The sequence below is a fragment of the Malaclemys terrapin genome, chromosome 24, assembly GCF_027887155.1.
Source record: "Malaclemys terrapin pileata isolate rMalTer1 chromosome 24, rMalTer1.hap1, whole genome shotgun sequence".
NCBI lineage: Eukaryota > Metazoa > Chordata > Testudines > Emydidae > Malaclemys > Malaclemys terrapin.
Genome location: NC_071528.1, coordinates 15,653,651 through 15,676,259, shown reverse-complemented (window position 1 = coordinate 15,676,259; position 22,609 = coordinate 15,653,651). Strand labels below are relative to the sequence as shown.

The 22,609-nt window shown below is 40.5% G+C and overlaps 1 protein-coding gene across 3 annotated transcripts; it reads right to left on the bottom strand.

The window, feature by feature from the left end:
* Window positions 1–1,907: 1,907 nt before the first annotated feature.
* SUGP2 (SURP and G-patch domain containing 2) lies at window positions 1,908–22,570 on the bottom strand. Of its 3 annotated transcripts, none has more exons than XM_054013586.1 (11): window positions 22,476–22,570; window positions 21,440–21,561; window positions 18,711–20,309; window positions 17,204–17,321; window positions 14,611–15,119; window positions 14,311–14,422; window positions 10,875–11,395; window positions 9,663–9,727; window positions 8,858–8,994; window positions 5,387–5,507; window positions 1,908–5,205 (listed from the first exon to the last, which is right to left on the bottom strand). In XM_054013586.1, exons 2-10 carry the CDS (start codon window positions 21,552–21,554, stop codon window positions 5,387–5,389), a joined length of 3,297 nt encoding a protein of 1,098 aa, XP_053869561.1. In that variant the 5' UTR covers window positions 21,555–21,561; window positions 22,476–22,570; the 3' UTR covers window positions 1,908–5,205. The 3 variants fall into 3 exon arrangements, with proteins under 3 accessions (XP_053869561.1, XP_053869559.1, XP_053869560.1); XM_054013584.1 differs by lacking the exon at window positions 22,476–22,570 and adding an exon at window positions 22,166–22,268; XM_054013585.1 differs by lacking the exon at window positions 22,476–22,570 and adding an exon at window positions 22,166–22,268 and having other exon boundaries at window positions 1,908–2,178.
* Window positions 22,571–22,609: the final 39 nt, after the last annotated feature.

The window sequence follows — 22,609 nt, the reverse complement described above, 5'->3', positions numbered from 1 at the left end:
ACATAAATATACATAAATGGTTTGTGCATAGGTTTTGCATTTGGATAGTCCTGATTAGCCAGACCTAAAGTGTTACAGAATAGGACAGAATACAGCTGCAATCTATATTTGATATATGGGGTATGCGTGTTGGGTGGGGGGTGTTGCACATCAGAGTTGACCATGCTTTACCAGCACTGAGGAAAAAGATATGTAAATAACCTAGCTACTGATCAGACTTAAAACAACACCATAGCAGCTGGCTCTTGTTTTCCACTGATTGTACTGTGATTTGACTATGTAGCCTCAATAAAAATCAGGAATTTTTTTAAATAGATTATGTTCCTAATGCTATATATGGAAAAATGATTGTATTTTCTGAAATAACAGGTCCGACAATTCCTTCAAATGGGGAATGCTAGATGATTCCGACTGTCTAAGATGTTTCCACCGTTAGCTTCTGCCTGAGCTGGTCTTTTTTAAACTTGGACATGTAGGCAAAGTGACAGAATAAAAAGATACATGCAAATCATTTTTCTTTATTAATATTCAATGAGATAGTAGCTGGATAATGCTTCCCTTAGCTACCAGCCCTTCAGAGTTCAGGCTTTGCCCATGCAGTAGTTCAAGGGCAAAACTGCAATCTTTTAAATACATTCTTCTGGCACAAAGCTAAACAGAGCACACTAGATGTCAATGCTTTTTAAACAGCAATGACTTTATTGCCCAGAGCTAATGCAAACATTTTCTACACCTGCCCTCATTTAGCAATTTATCCAAACAAGGTTCACAAAAGCTATTTATTTCAAAAGTAATCACGTTATGTTGTCCTTAAATGTATTCTCATTTAAAGTGACTACTGTTCAACCCTGCAATCTGGCTGTGACTCACCAGCTACAGCCATGAAATACGGTGAATGAGGATAGTACAGAATCTTCATGCATGCAAGACAGAAGATGAAAAATTATCTACGAATGTATTTTTATGCATCAAAATTTATTATATTTAGAAGAGGGCCAGACTTATTTTGGGCAAAATGAACCACAACTAACTTTAGCCACAGCAGAATAGAACATCAATACAAATAAAAACACTGTGTGCTGTATTTAAGAAGCTTAATATTTCTTCATTTTTAAATATTTATATATTAAAGATGCTATAGATTTTTGTAAATTTGATAAACAGGAAGAAAATATATTATTGGTAGTACATACCATTTAAGATATGCAAGCAACAGAATAAGAACAGTTGTACTAGTCCCACATAACAGTGCATTATTTGCACAGGAGATTCTTCTGCTCCATTAGGGCACCTTTCAAGCAAACAAATGTGGAGTCTCCCTCCCCTGACCCTATACTTAGTACTCCCCACCTCCGTACAGCTACCAGGAACTGTCAGTACCGGAGCAAGGGACAGCTCTTGTACTGGGGTTTGTATCTCTTTCCCAAATTACCAAACACCGAATAGGCTTTACTTCTCCAATGACTCGTGTACAGCAGCTATTACTGATAAAATGTTTCACCTTGCTGTGGCTCCACCCTGCCCCCCAAATGGTCAGATTTTAGTTATTTTTTTATATATATAAAGCTATTTTTGCTTGTTGTTTGAAACAGCTCAATGCTCCAGCGATAATCACAGAGATAAGGTCTGGCTCCTGGGATGTAGGAGCCCAGAACGTAACTCTCACATTCTGGCTGGTACAAACTGGAACTGGCATTCAAGTCAGAGGTAACACCATGGTGCCCTTGTTTAATGCACCAGAACCCTAGGAAAATCAAATAGCTCTGAAATAATCCAAAAAGCAACCCTGTAAATGGGTGATTTCGTAGCGATAGAACACTATATAATCCCAATTTCATGTATCAGTACCAAAGAAGTGGTGCATATTTCCCACATTCACAAGCAAAACATCATTGAAACCAGAAGGAAATGGTTTACCTCTACATTTATTGCAGATTTTAAAAGATTAACAATGCTAACATCTTTACTTGTACTAAAAAGAAACTTTAGTTATCCAATAATATAAGCATCTACTTATTACTAGCTTAGCACTACTGCCAATTTGCACAGAACAAAAACTAGCAAATTGCTCTACAAGATCATCAACAGTAAAAACAACCAAAAGACAGCAGACACACCACTGAAGTTAGTTAAAATGTTCACTGATGCTTGTAGTCTTCATGGAAGAGAGCCTGGAAACTAAAATAACAGAAAAGAAACTAGTAAACAAGGCAATGTATCTGCACAATGTTTCACATATGTACCTGTATTTAAATTTTCAAATCAGAGCTGCCTGCAAAAGCAGGTTAAAATAAAGGGGGGGGAGGGGAATTCCTTTTGCCAAAGGAGAGTAAGGTCATCTCTTGGTAAAACAAGATAAAAGTGGTACACAGAAACCCACTTGAGAGCAACACTGGAATCTTAGCACCAGTGCTGCTCTGCTGATATCTTGTCCAAAATTAACGCTTGGCACAAGAAAGATTGACCATACTAGTTATCCAGGGCAGCAGATTAAGATTCCCTTAGGAACTACTGTTCACATTCATTTTCAAGAGTGCATAATACTCAAGGAAATTGCTCTAAATTGAGTTGAAATCAGCAGGGAATGTACCATTTTCCAATCTGGATACTGAATTTTTCCAGACTGGATAAGTAGGTGTTCAGCAAATGTACCCCAAATGGTACTGTGCCCAATCTGTTTAAACCAGAACAGCCCAGAATGATCAGGGTCGAGGGGGCTGAGAAAATGCATCCCAACATAGTGTGAAGCCACACACTGATTTGTGTCTTTTTCTGCAAATAGCACAGCATGTAGTCAAGAGATTTTCTTCCAAAATGTAAATGTGAAAGAAGAGGTGAACTGGAAGCATGTGGGAATAAAATAAAATAAAATAATTGTAAAACAGCAACAATGGCAGCTTCATCAATGAAACAAAGGAAAATTAAACCCAGATTAGTGGGTCTGAGAAATAACTCTGCGGCCAACACTATTGGTTCCAGAGCATCATTTTCTACAACAGACCATGAATGGTGGAACTCCTCTTTTAAAAAAAAAAACAAAAAAACCCTGTTTTTGCATTCAACACAATGTCTAATTAATCACGGGAAAGGGAAAAAGTGCAGTGGAAAACATCTCCAAATAGGAACCTATCAGGTAAGTGTAATACTGCCAAATATTGTACCAGCTGAACTTAAAGGCAGCCTTTCTCCAACATGATTGTGCGGTTTATGCTTCTAAACATTTCCAAGCAAAACCTATGGGATAAATCTTTGTAGTATCACCAAATATCTTGAATAAAGTATGATGAATCAGGCAAGCTTTGAGAACATACATTTGTATTTAAGGTCCTGGATGCTCTAACTTCTTGTAATGTAAAGGTGGAGAAGCGTGACGTTCATGGAAAAATTTAACTGTACCAACATGACAATCATTTCTCTATTGGCTGTTTTTAGCGGTCATGTGCTTTCAAGCTACTGAAATTGAGTGATCAGAAAATTACACTGTGGCATGATATTGTAGCTTATTGCTTTCACACACACAAAGCAAAGAGAAATCTTGCTTTCATAAACTAAGTAAACTGATTTTACAGGAATGGAAAGGTTTTGGTGCTAAAGAATGAAAATTAAGATACTCCCTTTCACTTTCAATTGGCAGGTTTATTTATTTTTTGAACGAGGAGATGACTGTCCTTTGCTCAATAGGCACAGGTGAGTTGATAACTAGAGATCAAGTTTTCTTGCATATTCATCATTTAGGAATGCCAGACACTGCTGCTTTACTGTAAGGTACTTGTATTGACTGTACTGTAAGCTGTCTGCATTACAAGCAGCATAGTGCCAGATGAAATCATTAACAAACCTGCACACCTAGTAAGCCAAACATACATCAGATCGAGACAAATTCTCTTTCAAGAGGAAGTAATCTGCCATTGTCACATTAAAAAAAAAAGTGAAGACAACTATTTTTAGAAGTGTAACGATGGAGAAAAAGGAGCAGGCTAAAAAGTGCAACTGATATTATTAAATTGTCACTTTGAGCAATCCAGGATTCTTTACTGACATGCACACCTGGTGAAAGATAAATGATCAACTAGACCTTGAACATTTGTCTTCAATACTACTGCTAAGTCTTCCATCATTTCTTCAGAACTGCTTCACCAAGAATGCTTTTTTGTTGTAGTTACTGAAGCACAAAGTATACTACTGGAGTCTCATCTTTGATTTAAATAAAGAGAGAACAATGGAATACAAAGTTCTTTAACAACTTCAGGTTTTGTTTCATTTTCCTGGAGTCCTGCAGTCAAAGAACTTCTGAAGAGCAATATTCAATAGGATTAGAAATATGCTGACTCCCTAAAGTGATGCTCTGACTTACAAAAACAGATGTTCGGCTTCCAGATGATCTTCTATATTTGACTTCCAATACTATTTTAAAACATAGTTCCAATCTTCTGCAGAATCCAAGTTACACCTTGTTTGCAGATTTATTTCTTTGAGGGAAAGAAACTATACAAGATTTTATTGAGCAAGACCTGTAAAGTCATGTAAAAACAAGTACACTTGAAATTGGTACTGCTTGCTTGTTACAGTGAAAATCTGAGCAGCTGAAATTTTTGTTAGGCAGTATAGTTGGGGTGTTCTTATATGGATTCATTATGTTAGTCCTACATAGGTAGGCATGGATTCCTACATGCTTATTTTAGAAGGTTTTGTTCTTAAATTGTTCTATGAATGGAAAAAAATATCAAGAACTGCTTTGTCCAGATCATAGCAGCAGTTCAAAAGATGCAGCCATTCAAAAAAAGCTTAGTAAAATAAAGCAAGTAGTGAGGAAAACCGTCTCTCAAAGAGATCTGAATTTGAAAATCTTCTCAGCCTGAGAAAGGGGCAGACTGGTTTTCCAGCTCATATTTTTTGTGTTGCTTACATTGTTTGGAGCAAACCATCTTGTCACATAGTAGGCATTCTTGGCCAAAGTGAAAGGTAAACAGGCACGTCTGAGAGCAAATCCGTTGTTTCTTCCTCAGAAGATGACAGCCAAGTTGTCAGCTTGCACATCTAAGTACAAGGCTAACTTTAATCTTGGAAAATGTTTTTGGTACAGTAGTATTCAAATTCACTGCCACAGCACAAAGTGTTCTTCATACTGGCAGCATGCCGAAAACCTTTCACACAACAGCTTTTGCAAGTCCATGTTTTCTAGCAAATGAGTCTCTTGCGTCAAACCTAGAAAGTAAGATGTTGGGTAATTCAGCAGTCCAAAGTAGTTCTGGATTTTCATGAAATAATAAAAACCCAGGTGCATTTGTGGAAACACAGTAACACTTCTGTTCAAAGGAAGGCTTTTTAACTGCAGTATTTTAATATTTGCGGGAATTCATAAACCAGACTTGTCCATTGCACATACCTATTTACTTGCTCTTTTCTGCCTGTACATTTGTATCATTCTTTGACGGAAAACATCAAATGTATCTTCTTTATTTTCTTCCCCTGCAGCACCCAAGCCCTCCCCTGCAGAGGTAGTACCCCTAGGGAGTAAAATGGATAGTTAGCACAATTTGATTAAAATACATTATTTGACAAAGTGCAGAAGAGATGTAAAATAACAATAGTTTCAAAGAGAGACAGTTACAGAGTAAGGATCTAATTCAGTTTCTCTGTATCCCTTAATATGCCAGGCCAACTGTGTATAGCTTTTCCTCCCCACAGACAGAAACAGAAAAAAGCCAAGGTCATGTGATATTGCTGAATAAATGGAAATATAGGTAGTTCTCTAGATCAATTTCACAGACTCCTCTGGATTGATCACCTGATTCATGACACACATGGTCCCAATTCAAAATGATGGCACCCCAAAGTAGCATGGTTTCTAAAATCCAAAATGGCACAGAAACCACCAGATCTCTTGGGAACTAAGCCCCCTTCCTTTATGTTGGAGAAAAAATAATTAACGGGCAAGTTATCAGCCCTGAACACAACCACAGGGTCTGGTGAGCTGTAGTTGGGCTTGCTGTGCCACAAGTGGAAACTCAGGTGGCATAAGTGGCATCAAGAAAGAAACCATCCTCACTATCTAATTTCTGTAACTATATAGCCATGGCCACATAAACCAAGTATATGGTCATATAGCCCTGGAATATTTGTGCACTCTTAATAGTAGATTGAGCCTTTGCAGTCCGCAGGGACTTTTGTGCCTGCAACCAAGTCCTGGGAAGATGTTTTTTCCTTGCAATCCCTGCAGTATTAGTATCTGCCTTGGGAGCTGCAAGATCAAGTTACAAAACTCTCTGTAGGAAGAGCATAAAACCAATTCAACAATTCTGTGGCTTCCTGGCAGGGATAGGCCACTGTCCATAATGTGCCTTTTTCCACATGCCCCACAGAAACATGCCATTCCTATCCTAGTTCACCAAGTCACCACTTTAAAAATCTTCCCAAAGATATTTCTGTGATGCGCACAACAGGGAACAAATAAATGTGTCTGTAACATGTCATAGCTTAATCATTCCTCTGGACCTCCCAATGCATTCCTTCTGTTTCATCTTTTAGGTTGTCAGCACTTCAGGGCAAGGACTGTCTTCATTTTCTGCCTTGTACAGCGCCAACCATTGGTGCTTAGGTAATAATGGATTTGTGAACCAGGAAGACTTTATTGTAGATATGATAAGTATTGTAGAGTCCCCCTTCTTGGATAACTTTCAGGGCAAGAGTACAAGTGACTAATCAGAGAAGGTAGAGATTAGACTGGTTAGAAGAGTGATCATCTAAAGCTCTTCTGCCTTCACATTTTCCTTCCCTCAGTTCAATCTCAGGACTGGCCAGATCCACAGCTGACACAAATCACTTCTCTGAAACAGGAAGAGGAACGCAAGACCAGCAGGGGCTTCCCATAACTGAACTTTCTGTAACTACTGGCTCCAGCAGGAGGCATCATGTTCCCCATCTCTTATCTCCGCTATGGAAGAAGGAAGAGAAACCCAAGAGGAGAAAAGGGATGTTATTCTGAACCTTTCCAAGACTAGTCATTAGCTTTTCCCTGTCATAGGCAGGCCTCAAGTTTCTGTTCCATCTCCACATACAAGAAGATTGACATCTCTGTGTGCATCAATCCTGGAGGCAAATGTTCTTGTTGCTGTAACACAGCAATAAAAGGCTATGCTAACATTACATTGGACTGCCTCTAAACCTTCACACATATTACTTCTGTCCATTTCTCTTTGGTGAGATAAAATTACCCAATTTGTGGGCCTTCTAACCACATCTCAACTAGTACTTGTCCACAGAAAGGCTGATGGTTTCTAAAGCATGCAGCATTTCCAGAGGGAGAGTCATGGATCACCTTGAATAAATGAAAAGCTGCACTGGACAGCAATTAAGGTCACTACAGTGATACACAAAAAGGTGAATTGCCCAGGACAGCCTCACTCACATTGAGATAATCTCAGATTTGGGCCTGAGACTTGCCTCCAGAGATAAAGGAAAGAGCACTGGAGACCATTAAAGAATCTAGTGCTTTGGAGTTACCTAGAGACATAGCTGCAACTCCCTCTGTACATTAGACCAAAAACAGCAGCACAATTTTCCTGAGAGCTGTGTACAAGGAGTACATGCACAAACAGTTCTCACTTGTCTGTTCTGGGCAAGTGCCTTTCCATAAGTGACAGAGCAGCTAACTTTAGTTGGGGAAAAAACAAAAACCAACAGCATATTTTCATATCTAAAACACTTCCCTTTAGAGAAGATCTAAACCTTCTTCAGAACCTGGTAGGTTCGCAGCTGGATTGACCAAACAGGCTTTAACACTCAGCTATTAATTGCGTGCTGGGGAAACCAAGGAACTGCAAGTGTGTTGGGATGAGGAGTTCTGGAAGCTAAGGATCCAGTATCTTGGCAGAGAGTAGAAAGCTATAGACCAGATGGGGTGCTTTCCCATAGGGCATTCCCATCTGAAGGAAGGAGGTGGGAGACTAAGGGTGGTGGGCCACCTAACCACAGGGTGTCCCAGAAGTACAAAGAAACACACACTTGGCTAAAAGACATCCAACTAAATTAACTAATTCTGTTGGAGAAAGATGGGGAAAATTTTCCCTAAGAAAAGAAACAGTAAACCAACAAGGTACTTCAGTCAGCTAGAGTTTTTCCCAGGTAGTTGGTGGAGTGAAATCACCATTTTTTTTGTGCTCTGTGTTTCTATTTGCAGCTTGGAAGAACTATAACCTACTATCTGGGCTGGAAGAGGACATTGGAGAAGACATCCTTAAAAGTTAGAAAAGACTGTAAAATAATAATGTATGCATTTCAAGAGAAAAGCATGCTTACCTTCTAGGAGATGCACTTACCTCTTTGCAGAATGCAGTGGAAAGAATCTTATGTTTACAGTGGAGATGGTGTATTACCTTAACACATAAGTACTGTGTGTGGAACTCCTATGAAGTCTATTTATATATTACAATGCACACATCACGGCAATATCCAGGCACCAATTGGAATTCTGCATGCAAAGAGCTTGCAAGGTCAAATCTATGTGTTTTCCTTCTAACGGAGCACCCCTATGTTATTACAAGGCTTCCACACACAGCAGGGTGCTTGCCAGAGTTTAGGTGGTGTCAATAAAGAGCCTCAGGAAGCATTTCCTCCCAGCCTTCAGCAATGTCCATTCAGATGGCAGGAAACAGCCTCCCCTTAGAACACCAACTTCCACCCAATCTGATTCGTAGAGACACAAGGCCTCCAGTCTCAACTCTGACCAGCCCAAGGAGCAGACCAAGAGTGGGAATAAGACATAGGACTGATCCCATCAGGACAGGGATCCACAATTGCTACTAGAAGCATTTTCCAAATATGTCTAATATTTCTGCAGTTTGTTCCCATTACATACACTTTCACAGGCTCTTTGATTCCTTTTCCTTGTGAACCAAGACCACGTCCTTCTTGCCAGCCCATCTTCTGAAGCATCTGGAAACCCACATTCTTAACTGTTAATTTCTTGTGTAAAAAGTCTAAGTCTTTTGGTTTCTGCAGAGAGAGAAAGCAGGGGGAGAGTTTTTGGTACAGAAAGCAGCCACCAGTTTGATCTCTTCACCAGAAACCTTCTGCAAATTGAGTGTGTCCAAGTTCCTGAACGTACAGAAACAGATTTAAAAGTATATGTTTAAGTGACAGGTTTCTTCATCTGGATGGAAAATGTCTTCTGAAGAGTAATTGTTTGTGTAGCCAATTTACAGAGTACTACACTAATGTACCTGACAAACTACCTTTATTTTGTTTAATCACACTATCAAAAATAGGAAAGCGTTAGAGCACACTCTTTTCTTTTTTAATAGTTGTTTTCTGATAACAAAAGCAGGATGAAAAATTTGAAACATTAACCCGCTCACTCTTACAAAAACTCCATTTGAACACATTTATATCATCCTTACAAAATTATTCTAAGAGGCAAGAGAAAGCTACCAGATTAACAAATGATTTAATTCTTCAATAAGGGCCCTAAGCTGTGGGGGTGCTGAGCTTTGTCACCTTCCACTGTCTGCCCTGGGAGTGGAGGGAAGTTGGGTTACTCTCAAACAGTGCACTGTTCCTTGCAGGATCCAGGCCTAAGGGTCAGATTGCCATGAAATCAATGGCAGACATTTACAGAACTGTTTTCACAAGATAGAGTGAAATTACACACAGAGTTTCCTCACCTTCTTCTTCTTTGTAACTGGGCGGCCTCGGGGTCTGTCATAAGCAATTCTGACAGGTTCATGAACTGAGAATTAAAGCAAAGACAAAAGTCAATCACAGAGATGACCAATTTTAATATGGAACTAGCAAAATACATCTTCATATGCATGACTCCCATTTAATGCCTTAATCTAATACTACTACCACCAAGGGCATTAAGGTTAGAGTGCACAAAAAACAAAGATTTTCAAAGGCACAAGTGGGGGCTAGGCAATTAACTCCAATGGGAATCAGGCACCTAACTACTCTTTGTACCTTTGACAATCTCCCCAAAAAGTAGTAGTCCACGAAAGCTTATGCTCTAATAAATTTGTTAGTCTCTAAGGTGCCACAAGTACTCCTGTTCTTCTTTTTGCGGATACAGACTAACACGGCTGTTACTCTGAAACCTCCCCAAAAAGTAATAGTCCAAGGACTTCATATCTGTTTCAGCTCCACTGACTTTGAAAATGTTTTGGTGGAAAGCCAAGTTAAGACTGGCACATAAATCAGTTCATTGTGTCTTGTTCCCACAGCACATATGGAGTCATCTATTCATAGACCATTTTTATTTGTGTGTGGTAAGACACTCATGAAAGTAGTTAGTGAACATGTGCAGTAGTCAGTTTTCAACATAAGTATCACTCAACTATTAGAATGTGTTCTTTTAGAACATAAAAGAGATAACATGGCCATACCGTCAAACTACTTGACAAATTCCACTTAACTTTTGAGATACAAATATCAAACCAAAATACTTCCTGATTAACTGTTATGAACATTTTACAACGTGAAAGTATTAATCTGACTTTCTAAATACGGTCATTGCCAGATTTGAGACATTGCTCAAAACTAGAAACAAGTGATGGAAATCCCTCCCAACCCACCTTTTTATCACTTTGTTTAATCAACAGCAGAGAGGTGTGTGGGTATGCAATAGCTACATATGCTCACTGAATACAAGCATTGTTGAGTCAACCTTACAACACACACAAGTTAGAAGCAAGTTTTACTATTGCACCAGAATGCAATGACTATCCACCTGTTCACTGGGATGTGCCAATGGCTACTAGTAAACAGACATCTGAAGTGCATATTTTTTTAATTCACTTTATTAAACCAAGAACTACAAATATATAGGAATTCAAGGACTCTTGCCGAGGGCCAGAAAACATCCTTGAAATGATACTTACCTTTTGGTTCCTCTATGAGGCAGACCCTCTTAGATGCAGGAATCATGCCAACTTTCAGAGATTTGCTGCTGATTCTTTTGCGAGGGAAAGGGGTACCAGGAGCAGAAGCTGGCACCTGTGTTGACAGATTTGGTGTAGTACTATCAGAAGCTGAGCTTGGCTGCATTTCACCTGTTGAAGTTTCTTCTCCTGTTTTGGACAGCATCTCTTTGGATGCGATCGCCTCAGCACCACCTGCTGAGACCTCTTCTTCCCCCTCCTCTGCATGCTCCATTTCCACTTCTTCCAAGGTCTGGGAGATATTCTCAAGTTCAGCTTCTTCTTCCTCCTCCTCATTGTCCTCCTCCTCCTCTTCTTCCTCCTCCTCCTCTTCTAAATTATCCAAATTTCTTTCTTCAGGTTTATCACTTTCCCCAGGTGCAGCTATTTCTGAAACAGCACTAAAGTTGATAGATGGGCACAATTCATAGACTTTCATTCGATAAAATTTGAAAGCAGAACTGTTTTGGTCTTGCAGAAACCTGGAAGCATTGCAGAAACAAATTGCATTGAAAAGCATTTAAATTCAACAACTAAAAGAAAATTCCTATGAGTTACCATAAAGTTAGAGATTAAAAATGGATTTAGTAAAAAAAGATTAGATGTAGTCATTACACTGGTACTTTTGTACTATTATGAAATACTATAGGAACTCCCAACCACATGTAAAAAAATGTCTCTTGGTCCAATTAGACAAACACAAATGGCATTACACCAACAAAAGATTTGGCACAAACTGGCACAGCCCACAGAAAGCAGTAGAGCCGTGCCAATTTACACCATCAGAAGATTTAACCCATTGTGTTTAAAGTCCTAAAAAGAGTTCAGAACATAAGAATGGCCATAATTGGTCAGAACAATGGTCCATCTAGCCCCGTATCCTGTCTTCCCGTGCCAGATGCTTCAGAGGAACTGAACAGAACAGGGCAATTTATCACGCAATCCATCCTGTCGTTTAGTCCCAGCTTCTGTCAGTCTGAGGTTTAGGGACCCAAAGCATGGAGCTGCATCTCTGACTATCTTGGCTAATAGCCATTGATGGACCTAACCTCCATGAATTTTTTTTTTTTTTTTGAGTCCTGTTATACTTTTGGCCATCACAATATCCCACGGTAATGAGTTCCACAGGTTGACTGTGCATTGTGTGAAGAAGTACTACCGTATGTTTGTTTTAAAACTATTGCCTATTAATTTCATTGGGTGACCCTCCCCCCCCCCCCGGTTCTTGTGTTACGTGAAAGGGTGAAGGATACTTATTCGCTTTCTCCACATCATTCATGATCTTATAGACCTCTGTCATATCCACCCTGGTCATCTCTTTTACAAGCTGAACAGTCCCACTCTTTTTAATCTCTCCTCCTACGGAAGCTGTTCCATACCCTGATCATTTTTGTTGTCCTCTTTTGTATCTTTTCCAATTCTAATATATCTTTTTTGAGATGGGTTGACCAGAGCTGCAAGCAGTATTCAAAGTGTGGGCATGCCAGGGATTTATATGGCAGCATTATGATATTTATCATCTTATTATCAATCCCTTTCCTAATGGTTCCTACCATTCTGCTAGCTTTTTGGACTGCTACTGTACACTGAGCAAATGTTTTCAGACAACTATCCACAATTACTCCAATATCACTTTTTGAGTGCTAATAGCTAACTTAGAACCAATCATTTTGTATGTATAGTTGGGATAATGTTTTCCAATGTGCATTACTTTGCATTTATCAACACTGAATTTCATCTGCCATTTTGTTGCCCAATCACCCAGTTTTGTGAGATCCCTTGGTAACTCTTCACAGTCAGCTTTGGACTTGTAAAAAGCAACAAAGAGTCCCGTGGCACCTTATAGACTAACAAATGTATTGGAGCATAAGCTTTCGTGGGTGAATACCCACAGGTTCACATCAACCTCCCTGGACACACAATAGCAGATTTAAAGGTAGCCATCCTACAGCAAAAAAACTTCAGGACCAGACTTCAAAGAGAAACTGCTGAGCTTCAGTTCATTTGCAAATTTGACACCATCAGCTCAGGATTAAACAAAGACTGTGAATGGCTAGCCAACTACAAAAGCAGTTTCTCCTCTCTTGGTGTTCACACCTCAACTGCTAGCAGAGGACCTCACCCTCCCTGATTGAACTAACCTCGTTATCTCTAGACTGATTCTTCCTGCATATTTATACCTGCCTCTGGAAATTTCCATTACATGCGTCTGACGAAGTGGGTATTCACCCACGAAAGCTTATGTTCCAATACATTTGTTAGTTTATAAGGTGCCACAGGATTCTTTGTTGCTTTTTACAGATCCAGACTAACACGGCTACCTCTCTGAGCTTTGGACTTAACTGTCTTGATTAATTCTGTATCATCTACAAACAATGCCACCTCACCATTTACCCCTTTTTCCAGAACATTTATGAATATGTTGAACAGTATAAGCCCAAGTACAGAACTTTGGGGGACCCCACTATTTACCTTTCTCCACTGGGAATGCTGACCATTCATTCCTACCCTTTGTTTCCTACCCTTTAGCCAGTTACTGATCCGTGAGAGGAACTTCCCTCTTATCCGCTGACTGACTACTTTGCTTAAGAGCCTTTGATGAGGGTCCTTGTCAAAGGCTTTCTGAAAGTCCAAGCACACTGTATCCACTAGATCACTCTTGTCCATGTTTGTTGACACCCTCAAAGAATTGCTTTGGGGTGCAGGATGACTGGCTGTGGATGTAAAAAAAATTACATCTCCCATCTATCACGACAACTGTGCATTCTGGAGAGATTTTGGCCTCCTCTCAAGCTTCAGATATTGTCTCCATTAGTGGTCAATAAGTTAAATCAGCAGCTCTCAAACTTTAGCAACCCAAGGACCCCTATTTTGATTTCAAATGTTTCATGGACCTCCAAGACAGCTTCTAGTTTTCCCCAGGGCTGCTCAACTCCCACTCAGCCCCAGCCCCCAATCCACTCCCCACCTCCACCCCCAAGCACGCCCTGTGCACACTTCTCCTCCTCCCCCCTAGTACCTCCTGCATGCCATGGAACAGCTGTTCAGCAGCGTGCAGGAGGTGCTAGGAGGGAGGAGGAGGAGTTGATCAGCGGGACTGGTGGCCCTGGACATGACTCACGGACCCCAGTTTGAGAATCGCTGAGTTAAACAAGATGGATAAATAATCTGACTTGGTAAAACAAATCCAAATCCCATATTCCTAAAAATATTTAAACATTACAATTTATATCTTCTTTAAGGACCAAAAGACAGTGATAAACAAAAATCTATGTAATTTAATGCTACCAATAGCCAAAAGACAGATCTATATGTCAAACAGTAATTCTACATTAAAAGCTTGGTGTTGTAATTTCTCTTATTAGACTATTTACAAATGGATATATAGGTTACTCACCAAAGATCTGGGTTATCTGCACTATTATCTATGCTGAACTGCTCAATTTCTGGTCCGACCTGAGCAACAAACTTGGCCAGCTTCTCAGCGGTTTCCATTGTTTTAGCATCCACTGCAAGTAAGAAAACAGTGTGTTTGTACAGTGCCTAGAACAATGGGATCTAAAGTAACTGAAATCTCAAGACACTATGACATGGTAAATAATTATACCAAGTAGAGTATTTTACTGACATCTGAACTAATGCCTTGCTCATACTACTAGAGCTAATAATTAAGATCTAATTTCAGACCTTCACCTACCATCAGGAAATTGAGACAACAGTGATTGGGACTGTCCAGTGGATGCCAATAAATCCTCAGTGTCTACCACTTCTTCCAGTGACAGAGAAACTTCTGGACTGGTGGCATGCTGTGAGGATCCAGCTGTGTCCAATGATGAGTTCTTCTCAGACATGCTGATTTCTGATATGGAAGATTTTGACTGAACCGAACCTTGGGTGAGCTTGTCTTGACGTTTCAGCATCGTACCAGCTGAAAGCACAGTCTGTGTCCCTATAGTTGATTTTCTCACTTTCCTGCCTCTAACTCCATGTTGTGTAAAAATTCCAAGTCTTTTTCTTTTAAAGAGCCTTTTCTTGATACTTGCTACTTTCCTCGCATACAACATTGCCCTCACTGATTCTGTTGCAGATTCTTCTGGTGTTTTCCCCTCTCTGCCTCCCTCCTTTGTAGATGATGTCAATCTTTGCATCTCTGATAACTTCAGTCTGTAATATTTGTATTCTAGACTATCCTCTTCAGACAAGAACCTACATTAGAAAAGAAAAATGCATGCAGCATGTGTAATGAAAACATATACTGAAAGCAACCTTCGATATTTCAAGAACATCATGGTAGTTGATAGTATATAGGATGCCCTATCCTGGTAAAAACAACCTACAGGTATGGGTTTTCCTCCGATAAGCAGTAGTTCCATTTCCTAAGCAGTAAGCAAAGATAAGTTGTGTCAAGCTGCAAAATCACAGATTGCTTTAAGATAGAGCTCAAGTTGCCAGTAATGAAACAGCTATACTGTGGGGATCATATTCAAAGGGGCGCTATCACCCTTCCAACCCTGATATTCTATGATTCTAACTTGATTTATTTTTCAAAGTTGACTAATTTAAAATAATTCCATTTTAAGAAAGAATGCTCTTTAAAGAGTATGTCTCGGATTAAAAAAAAGTTTTCTTCTACTTCACACGATGTTTATAAAAGGTCTTTTCAGCAAGAAAAGAAACGGAATGCCTGTACAGAAGCAACAGTTAATTAACAATACACAAACTATACTTCCTGGATTTAGGAAAGTACTTAAGCATGAGTAGTCCCATTGACATTAGGGCTATTCACATGCTTAAAGTTAACCATATGTTTTAAGTAACTTCTAGAATCAGCGACGAAGTGCTGTCCAAACTGCAAAGCGAACGAACTGGAAAAGTTTAGAAAAATAATTTCTCTAGCTGTAATTTGTGACTACAGAAGCCAATTCTCGAACACCCTTCAACTAGACAGTGTCGCTTTAAAATAAAATGGCATTGTTAAAGATCTGGACAAACTGACTGGATTGGAGTCAAGTATCAGGGGGTAGCCGTGTTAGTCTGTATCTACAAAAACAACAAGGAGTCTGGTGGCACCTTAAAGACTAACAGATTTATTTGGGCATAAGCTTTCGTGAGTAAAAACCTCACTTCTTCGGATGATTCAAGTTCATTTTTGCTCGTATGAAACCTAAACCAGGATTTAAATTCAGGTCTTTTCTAACCTTCTGTAATTTAGACCCTAACCCTGCAGTGAGCTCCCCGCAAGCACATCCCTGTGCCTGTCTGGAGCCATGGGGACACATGTGGGGGCACAAGGATCTGCTTACATAGAGGTCAATGCTGAATCAGGGCCTCAGCCCTCTTCATCTTCAAAAGCAATATTCATGTTAAATTACTGAAATTAAATCAACTTCATATAACAGGATTTTAACCTGGACTAACAAGCTTTAATAGAGCATTACAAAACTTTTCAATCTCAGTTTAATGCAAGTTGCAACTTAAATGTCACGCCCAAATTGCTGTTAGAACAAAATGAGATTTACTTGAAAAAAATTAAGGCTATACCATGCTTATGCAATTATGTGTCTCAAGTTCTGTTTTCAAACATTGAGCATGGGACTAAATACATAATTAATACAAACATACATTCATTATACCTAAATGTCTTATGGCTTTCTACTCAAATTGTTTTTGCCCTCCTGCATGTGGATTGATAGATCAAAAGGAGTCTAGTCTGTTAGACAAAGCAGGTGATTAAGAATTAGGACTCCTGGGCAGATATCACTTACTTTCCAAGTATGTTAAAAAGCTTAATTTTAACATAACATATTTAACATGAAATATCCACTATGGACTTGATTTTAAGTCCATTGAAATCAATGGCAAAGTTGCCACTGACTTCAATGGAGCAGGATCAGACACTAAATAGGGCAAAGAAGTATTATGCTACAGTAGAACCTCAGAGTTACAAACACCAGAGTTACAAACTGACTGGTACACCACACATCATTTGGAACCGGAAGTACACAATCAGGAAGCAGCAGGGACAAAGAAAAACCACCACCAAATACAGTACAATACTGTGTTAAATGTAAACTAATAAAAAAAGGGGGAAAGCAGCATTTTTCTTCTGCATAATACAGCTTTGAAACTTTACTAAGTCAATGTTCAGTAGTAAACTTTTGCAAGCAGCACCCCAATGTTTTGTTCAGGATTACAAACATTTCAGAGTTACAAACAACCTCCATTCCCGAGGTGTTCATAACTCTGAGGTTCTACTGTATATTTGGAATTAACTTCACCAAAATACCTACCAATATTCAGGGCAGCTTTTTTGAGCAGTTCTCTCTTTTGCTGACAAAGTACCTGTAACAATACTGTTCACTAGCTTTTCAATCGTCTCTACAACTCTCCGATCAGCTCGCTGTGGAACTGTAACAACAAAAAAACATGGTCATTGTATTATTCTTGTCAACAGGATGTAAAGATGTCCAACCATTTTTATAGCAATATTCCAGGAGTAAGCCGGCTATTGTTAACACACTACACAGGCCCATTCTCGGTAGACTGACATTTTAGATGTAATCAGCATAATAAAAGGGGGAAGTGATCATGCAATAATTAAAGAATGTCGGGTTGGGAGATACATGCCAGGATCATATTAATTATACTAGTTTTATAGCATGACAATTACTAGCTGTAAGTCTAGTTTCAATTCCCAGTCAAATACCGGAGCAAATATTGAGGAAAGTCTCACAACACATCCATGATGATGAAATCAACAGCAATTGGCATTGTAAAGAACAAATCTTTGAGAACTAATAAGATAACTTTTTATATTAACAGAAAAGCTATTGTTTGCAACATAATCAAATTTTAGCACATAATTTGATAGAAAACATCTCAGAATCTCACTCAAAATTATTTCAAGTTTGCTTGGATAGGAAGTGTCTCATGAACTAGTATTTGGCTGAATAACTAGAGCCCTGCAAATCTGCGGTTATCCACTTTATAGCCATGAACCATTTTTGTGTATTGCGGATCGGATGCAGATTTATCCAGGCAGGGCTCTATGAATAACCATAAACAAAGGGCCATGACAAACAGCAATGTAATAAATTGGTGAGAAGCGTCTACTGGGATACTGCAGGGATTGGTGTGAGGTCATTTTATTTAGAGGAATCTAGTCCAACTTGAAACTTACGTCAAAAGTAGCTTCAGCTACTATATTTACCTCTTTGTCTGCCTTTCAATATTTGTGGTTTTACAGTTACATTTTCCTATCTTTTAAAATATTAGCAAAAAAGATGCAAGTAGAAATTAAGAAAGGGAAAATTAAGGCTTAAAAAAAAAATCAGGAAAAACTTCAAGGATTGATCTCTTAGGTCTGGAACAGTGTCATTATGAGAAGCAGTGTGGATTAAGGGACTGAGCATGGGGCTGGAGCCACGACCCTGCAAAATCTAATTGTGGATCTGTCGCTGACCACCTACATAGTCTGGGCAAATTAACTCTCATACAAAATGAGAATTACTTATATGCATCAAAAGGGTGTTGTGAAGACTAGTTATATTTGAATACTACTATGAAAGTGTGAAATGCAAGTTATATGTAAGTCAAGGCAAGTGTTGGAAGTCCCACCATTTGGCACATTTAAATCTAGACTAGACAAAACACCAATGAGTGTATTATAGGGAATAATCTTGCACTGGAGACTACATGGTCTAATAGGCCTTTTCATCTTTAACTTCCATGATTATATGGGGAAAACAAATCTAATAAATATGTACCAGAAAAATATTTTATGGCATTTTAACTTACTCTTCATTTTAGGTCTTGTATCAGGAGCAGTTTTTTTAAGCTGTATTGTGGACTCAGGTTCTATTTTCTTCATCTGAATTGGATAGCCACTTTTCTCAAGCCAAGCTTTCAAGTTCTCTATGTACTCTCTTCCAAATAATGTTGAATCATCAAAATTTGGGAATGACGTTGGTGCTGGAGCCATTTCTTGGAGACCAACAGCTTCAAGTATTTTCTCTTGCCTGAAAGCAGAAGCTAATGCAAAGGTTTGGCCCAAAAGTGCCAAGGACTTACGACACAGAGAAATGGTGGTCTCAAAAGCACCTGCCATTTCTCCAGAATTACTGAAACCACTTGTCTTGATGCTTAATTCATAGGCATTGCAGGCCATAAGCAGAGGTGTGACACTCTTTAGAAGACGATCTTGGAGCCTCATCATGTACTTATCAAAAGGCTTTATTATTTCAAAGAAGCAGTTCTTAGTCTTCATGGCACCCTTGTCCAACAACATATTTAAGAACTCATTGTCTACTTTGGGAGTCTTCAAAGCAGCATGTTGTAAATTTTTGATGGTAAAGAAACAATAATCTCGGTGTTCTGGCTTTAGTGAGCATTTGAATGAAGCAAGCATTTTTGCACATGTTTCTGTCTCCAGCTCGAAGAGGGCCCCAAACAGCTGTTGAAATTCTGCATCATTTTTTATTGTGTGAAATCCAGCCCATTTTATTATTTCTATTCCAAAGGTTGAGAATATGTCAGACTTGTCCACAAGATCAAAATTAAGATGTCTGAGAACATGCTCAGACTTACGAATTCGGATGACAGGCCTTTGGGTTGTCACAGTTGACCTCTGATTAGGTCGTAGGATTAGTTTCTGATTAAGGCGCTGGGCAATTGCAGACCTCTGGTTAGGTCGGTCTGTAGTTTCTGGCATCTGATCAGGTTGCAGAGTTGACTTCTGATTAGTCACTGGTAGTGTTTTTTTAGTGTTCCATTTCTTTAGAGGAGTTTTGATATCTCCTTTAAATACTTTATTTTTAATCAGGCCTCTCGTAATATTTTTTCCTCTCAGAATCCTTCCTCTACCGATGTTGCCTCTGCGTACTGGCGGTCTGAACTCACTCTCAGATTGAAGTCCATATTCCAGGTCATAATCCTGACTTTCTATGTTCCCATACTCCTCTTCCACAAGTCCTGGTGACCTAAAATCACCCAAGAGCTCAGAAGAGCCAAAGTCAGTGTCATGCAATCTGGAGGATTCCCGAGGGTGAGGGCGGCCATAGTCCCGGTCCCGAGAGGTAGGGCGGCCATAGTCTCGGTCCCGAGAGGCAGGGCGGCCATAGTCCCGGTCCCGAGAGGCAGGGCGGCCATAGTCCCGGTCCCGAGAGGCAGGGCGGCCATAGTCCCGGTCCCGAGAGGCAGGGCGGCCATAGTGGTCATGGTAGTAATCATCTTTCCTCATGAGAGGGCTACTGGATCTATAAGAAGGCCCCGGATAGTCCTCTCGAGTGTCTCCTCTCCAGTCGTCATGTGGATGGTGTTGGGGACCATCATGTGAATATCTTCCATCATCATGAAAACTGTCTTCATACCTGGGTCTTGAAACGGATCTTGAATGAGCTGCAAGAAATAGTTTAAAAGAAGAAATGAGTACAACATCAAATGCATTAATGTACTGAGCGGTCAAGCACATTTAGAGATCTGAGCAACCAGCACTCCTACACATCTCCTCGAATGAGAGCCCAAGTCCAATTCTATGAACTATTTCTCTCTCTCATCTTGCACTTTCCACCTTGTAATAGAAAAACAAAAAATGTTAAAAAAATCTGGGTTTTTGCACAAGAAATAATTACTTAAAATATCGGATTCGTAGATTCATAAATTTCAAGGACAGAAGAGACTACTGTGATCATCTAATCTGACCTCCTGTATAACACAGGGCCTAGACATTCCCCAAAATAATTCCTAGACCATATCTTTAGAAAAATACCCAATCTTGATTTAAAAAAATATCAGTGATGGAGAATCCACCACGATGCTGGCAAGTTGTTCCAATAGTTAATTACTTTCACTGTTAAAAATTTATTCGTTTCCAGTCTAAATTGATCTCATTTCAACTTCCAGCCATTAGACCATGTTACGCCTCTCTCTGTTACACTGAAGACCACATTACTAAATATTTGTTCCCTGTGTAGATACTCAAACTGTAATCAAGTCACCCCTTATCTTCCTTTGTTAAGGTCAACAGACTGAGCTCCTTGAGTCTATCACTATAAAGCAGGGGTAGGCAACCTATGGCACGTGTGCCCAAGGCAGCACGCGAGCTGATTTTCAGTGGCACTCACACTGCCCAGGTCCTGGCCACCGCTCCGGGGGGCTCTGCATTTTAATTTAATTTTAAATGAAGCTTCTTAAACATTTTAAAAACCTTATTTACTTTACATACAACAATAGTTTAGACTTATAGAAAGAGACCTTCTAAAAACGTTAAAATGTATTACTGACATGTGAAATACATTTTAAATCAGAGTGATAAATGAAGACTCGGCACACCACTTCCAAAAGGTTGCCGACCCCGCTATAAAGTGTGTGGGCCACGTCTCTTTGCCCTTACACAAAAAAAATGCAGGGAAAAGCTATATTAATGCAAATTTAAAGTAGAAAATTTAAAGATATAAAAAAATTATGATCTGTACAGCATCTGCCATAATCCACAGGTGAGACAAACTGAGCACTGATTTGGGCCTTACCTTTAAAATGATGGATTGTCTCTTCTATAGCATCATTTCGGTCCATCCGATACCTTTTAACTTTATCTTGCACCACAGCATCAAAAGTCTCCCGCGTAATTCGTCTCGAGGCCATTTTCACTCTGTAGCAAGAAAAATGCTCAATCTCTGACTGAAATACATTCACGGCCTGCAAATGTATTTTCTTTGCACAAGGGAGAGCAAGCTGCCTCTTGTAAAGGCAGGGCTAAATCGGGTGCATTTACAGGGCCACAGAAGAGTGGCATGTTCCACTGAGAGAAGGGCTGGGCAGCATTTTCATAACAACACTGTGTGTGTGTGTGAGGGGGTGTTTCTGTGTGTGTGTGTGGGGGGGGTGTTTCTGTGTGTGTGTGTGGGGGGGGGTGTGTTTCTGTCCCCCTTGGGCACAAGTGGCCGACCAGGACGTGAGGCCCCATACAGGAAGGGACGTCAATACAGATTGACCTGCTAGCCTGGAGGAAAGTGATAAGTGCCTCCAAAGCAGCCCTGGGTGGCTTCCCACCGATCGCTCCACAACTCCCTGAGGCTGCCCCGGTCCCCGAGCCCCCACCAGCGCCGCCGGCCGGGGCGAGGCCTCCAGCCACCACTCTCGCGGGGCAGAGGGAGGCAGGCTGGTCACGCGTCTCTAAAGGGGGGTTTCCTCAATCCCCCCTCAGCCTGCCCCCCCCCCGCACCAGGTTTCTCCACCGCAAGCCCCACCCGCACCTCGCCCCACTCCCGCAGGCCGGACGCGCCCAGCCTCCCGCTCGCGCTCGGTGCGGTACAGCGAACTCCCAGCCGCCTCTGCGCGTCACCTGACGCAGGCCCCCGTCGCGCATGCGCCCTGATTATTGCCCCCCCCCTTCCGTCCCTCCTTACGCATGCGCAGTCACTCCCCCTCCCCTGACACGCATTTCGGAGGTGGGGGGTCATTTTATTTTTTATTTAAAAATTGGACATTTGAACCCCCAGGGAACTCCCCAAACACGGGCGGCTGAGGTGACGGGACTAACGAAGAGCTCGCGCAGCCTCTCACCCCCGGGCGGTGCAGACGGCGGCTCGCCAAAGCCCGGCAGCAGCGACTTATCGATCAGCTCGTCCAAGCTGCGACTTTTCTCCACAGGGCGCCTGGCCTGGCCGAACGGTCGCGCACCGCGCATGCGCTGCAGA

Bases quoted from the DNA above. Each gene is read 5' to 3' on its own strand.
- SUGP2 (XM_054013586.1), bottom strand. From the start codon at position 21,554: ATGGCCTCGAGACGAATTACGCGGGAGACTTTTGATGCTGTGGTGCAA. The intron at 15,120-17,203 runs GTAGGTATTTTG...TTTCTAATGTAG, and splicing joins AAAAGCTGCCCTGAATATTG to GTTCTTGTCTGAAGAGGATA. The intron at 5,508-8,857 runs GTATGTAATGGG...TTTACTCCCTAG, and splicing joins ATCAAAGAGCCTGTGAAAGT to GGGTACTACCTCTGCAGGGG.